This window comes from Thalia democratica, chromosome 1, assembly GCF_965202585.1.
Source record: "Thalia democratica chromosome 1, ktThaDemo2.hap1.1, whole genome shotgun sequence".
In the NCBI taxonomy this organism is placed as follows: domain Eukaryota; kingdom Metazoa; phylum Chordata; class Thaliacea; order Salpida; family Salpidae; genus Thalia; species Thalia democratica.
In genome coordinates, this window is record NC_139165.1 from 61359471 (window position 1) to 61362938 (window position 3468).

The 3468-nt window shown below is 25.8% G+C and overlaps 1 protein-coding gene across 1 annotated transcript; it reads left to right on the plus strand.

The window, feature by feature from the left end:
- The first annotated feature begins 797 nt into the window (after positions 1–797).
- LOC145837912 (N(G),N(G)-dimethylarginine dimethylaminohydrolase 1-like) lies at positions 798–2920 on the plus strand. Its single transcript, XM_082945404.1, has 6 exons — positions 798–949; positions 1227–1362; positions 1425–1533; positions 1667–1863; positions 2562–2705; positions 2816–2920. The coding sequence occupies exons 1-6, from the start codon at positions 798–800 to the stop codon at positions 2918–2920; spliced, it is 843 nt and encodes a 280-aa protein (XP_082801530.1).
- The last annotated feature ends 548 nt before the right edge of the window (positions 2921–3468 follow it).

The following is a 3468-nucleotide window of genomic DNA, read 5'->3' on the forward strand; positions in this document are numbered from 1 at the left end:
CTAAACAGTATAAAAAATTCGTAATCTTGCTTTTAAATGTTAATAATAAGGCCTAGCGTTTAATTTAAAAGTTTGTCATCTATGATAAACATGTATCCAAAGTAAACTAATATGGTTTTGTATTTTTCAACTTTTTACTATTATACTTAAACTATACTAAAAGTTAAAATACACAATTTTAAGTGTTCTTTGTGCCCTTTTACATTGATTTTTTAATAATAGTTAACTTGTAGTCCAATATTAAAAACCATGTGAATAAACTTTTTTTTTATTGTTTAAAAATTTACAAAGCTCTTTACTCTTACATAATACTGTAAAACATAAAGTTATAAATATAAAAGGTTTTTTGTATTAAACTTCGATCAATACATTTTTATAATGTTTACTTAAAACGAAATTAATTCAAAGTTATAAACTGAATAGTTTAAATTTATGATAGAAAGTTATTATAAATCCGTCAAAATTTTCAATAATTATAGTTTTTTAATGGTAAAAAAGTACTGTTATAAACTTTTAAATTAATTTGAAAGCGTTTAACTATTTTTAGTTTTTTTCTATTAAAACTAGTTTCAATTTTGTACTATTAAAGAATCTTAAAATATAAATAAAATCTTGTTCAAATTATTATCGAAAGTTTAAATTGTTAAATATATACTTTAGAACGTTTTGATGATTTAATTTTAAGTACAAATACTAATTCAAAGAGGGTTACATAATTTAAAACTATATTTTCTAAAATTAGTATTTAAAAAAACAAATTTAACATAGAATTTTAAGGTTAAATAAGCAAGTAAGCTATGGAATTTTGTAAGAAAAAATTTATGTTCAAGACTGTGGTTGTGCGAAATGTTGCGGACACTCTTGCAAAGGAGGCAATTAGAACCGAAGAGACTGAAGTAGATATTGAAAAAGCAAAGGCTCAACACGAAAATTTTAAACAAATACTTGGGTTTTTATAAGCATATTGATGTCTTTTTTGAATTACTATGAACTATAAAATTTTTTTGTAGTTATTTGTAGTTTTCAAACAAAAAGCCCTTTAGGACTTAAACATATTTTGCTTTATAAAAAAAATTATACTGTAATATTTTCTTTTGTAGATATACTGATTCTTTTAAAAACTATATTGTGTTTTTAGCAAACTTTTTACTTTTGCAAAAAAAAGCTAATAAGAACAAGAACTAAGTGAAAATTATAGTAATAGTATATAAAAGTAAAATTTACAGAGAGATAGGCTTAAAGGTGTACCACATAGAGGCTGATGAAAGTTTACCAGACTGCGTATTTGTCGAAGATATAGCGGTTGTCGTTGGTTCAAAAGCACTGATAACAACAAGCGGATATCAATGCCGACGTCAAGAGGTTTTTTTATTTTATATAGGTCAGTTTTTTCTCAATGGTCAAAAATTACTTTTTAATATTAGAAAGAAGAAATCATTAACACATTAAAGATGATTCCCGGACTAGAGATCACAGAAATGAGTAATCTAGATGAAGATGCAACTTTAGACGGTGCTGATGTCTTATACACAGGTTTAAAGTAATAATTGTAACACTAAATTTAGTAACGACGATTACTTAACTTTTTTAGATGATTTATTGTTAAGTTGTTAAAAAACTTTCTTTATAGTTTATTTTTTGTTCAAAAATCAAATAAATTAAATAGGTCGCGAATTGTTTGTCGGCCTCAGCTCTCGAACAAACGAAGCAGGAATAAAAGTTTTGAACTCTCACTTCAAGGACATAAAAGTTCATGGAGTTCCAGTCACTGACAACGTACATTTAAAAAGTTTCATGTCAATGGCTGGTTGCGACGCCATTCTCGTATCAACTGTGTCTGAAGCAACGAGAGCCACACTGAGGGTATAAAATAGCCTACGACAACTTTCATTACTTAAATAAGCTGTCGTTGATTGTTTTAATTAAGTTTAAAACTTATTCTTTATAAACTATATTAAAAAAAACATAATATTGTATTTTTGTACTAAATACGACTTAAATAAAGGAATTAAATCCATAGGAATCTAAATAAAGCTTTGTCTAATTACTTTATTGGTTTACCTTTTGTAGTTGTTTTTGAATAAAATATGAAGACGTTACAACTAGTATAAAGCTTTTGGTTTTAAAACATAAAAAGTAAAATTTTAATAAAAATTTACATTTGAAATCTACGAGGTTTTTAAATAAAAACTAAGTACGTAAGTGTTTTAATTTACTCTTTAATTCACTTAAACAAAGTTGTAAATTTGTTTTTAATTCATACATGTGTTATTCTGAAAAGAAAGCTTCTGAATAAATTGTTATCGAAAGTACTAGATTACAACCCACTAACACTCGTGTCAGTAAACGTGTTTTTATACTAGAATTGTCTCTGTAAACTGTTACGAAACTAACTACGTAAGCATACGTAACCAATGAAAGTTAGGCAATTTATTTTGCTGAAAGTAGTTATTACTGCAGGTCTGCAATAACGCACTAAGCTATGTGCGTGGTACATGCTTACGTACAAAATAAACATATTTTTTCTATTAATAAATGAGTAAAATAACTTCATACTATAGGAAGTAAAGGACAAAGCATTGGAACGTTATAAGTTTATTGAATTTTTTGGAGATATTCACAAAGCAAACGTGATATATTTGGAAACTAAAGATGGTTCCTTACTATTACACCCCGAAATGAAATGGAAGAGGGAAGAAAAAAAGGTAAACTTAAGTAAACGTTTAAAATTATTTTTTATGTATTGAAATTAAAACACTATGTTATACTAACTAAATATTAATACGATACAACAATAAACCATCTTGTTATGTAGGCATTAGAAGAAATAGAAGTTGATCAAAAAATAATGGTGGACATAAGCGAGCTTCATAAAGTAGACGGCAGACTTACTAACTGCTGTATTTTGCTCACAATTTAAATAAAAATTACTTGACGTGATAAATCAACTTAAAGTGTCGTTTAGTTTAAAAAAAACTTTGCATGCTGTATTGTTGTTTAAGTAGACTAACGAAATAAAACGAGTTTAATGAACTTGGGTATTTTCTTGATAATGATAAAATAACTTTTATTTATACACTAAGTATGCAACTAGTCAAACTTTTAAACATATCAAAAGCAAGCCGCCTTATATTATTTTACTAGAAGTTTGCTTATGTCAAACGCGTACAGTTTTATATAAAAAAATAAAATTTTATAAAACTTAGAAAATTCCATGACACATTTATATATACAATTTTAAATCAAAGCCGTTTAAGTTTTAAGTTTTTTCATTCAATATTCTTCTTACTGAATTTAAAGTTTTTCGAAAACTTATTTACTGAAGCTGAACATATTTTTCGATCACTTTTACTTACTATGCTTGCAATAGTTTTTGCTTTAAGTTTTTTTTAATGGTATTTAATGGTAAATATAAAATATCTAAAACATACACTTATGATTTAATTCTGATATTTAGGTAAGTATATT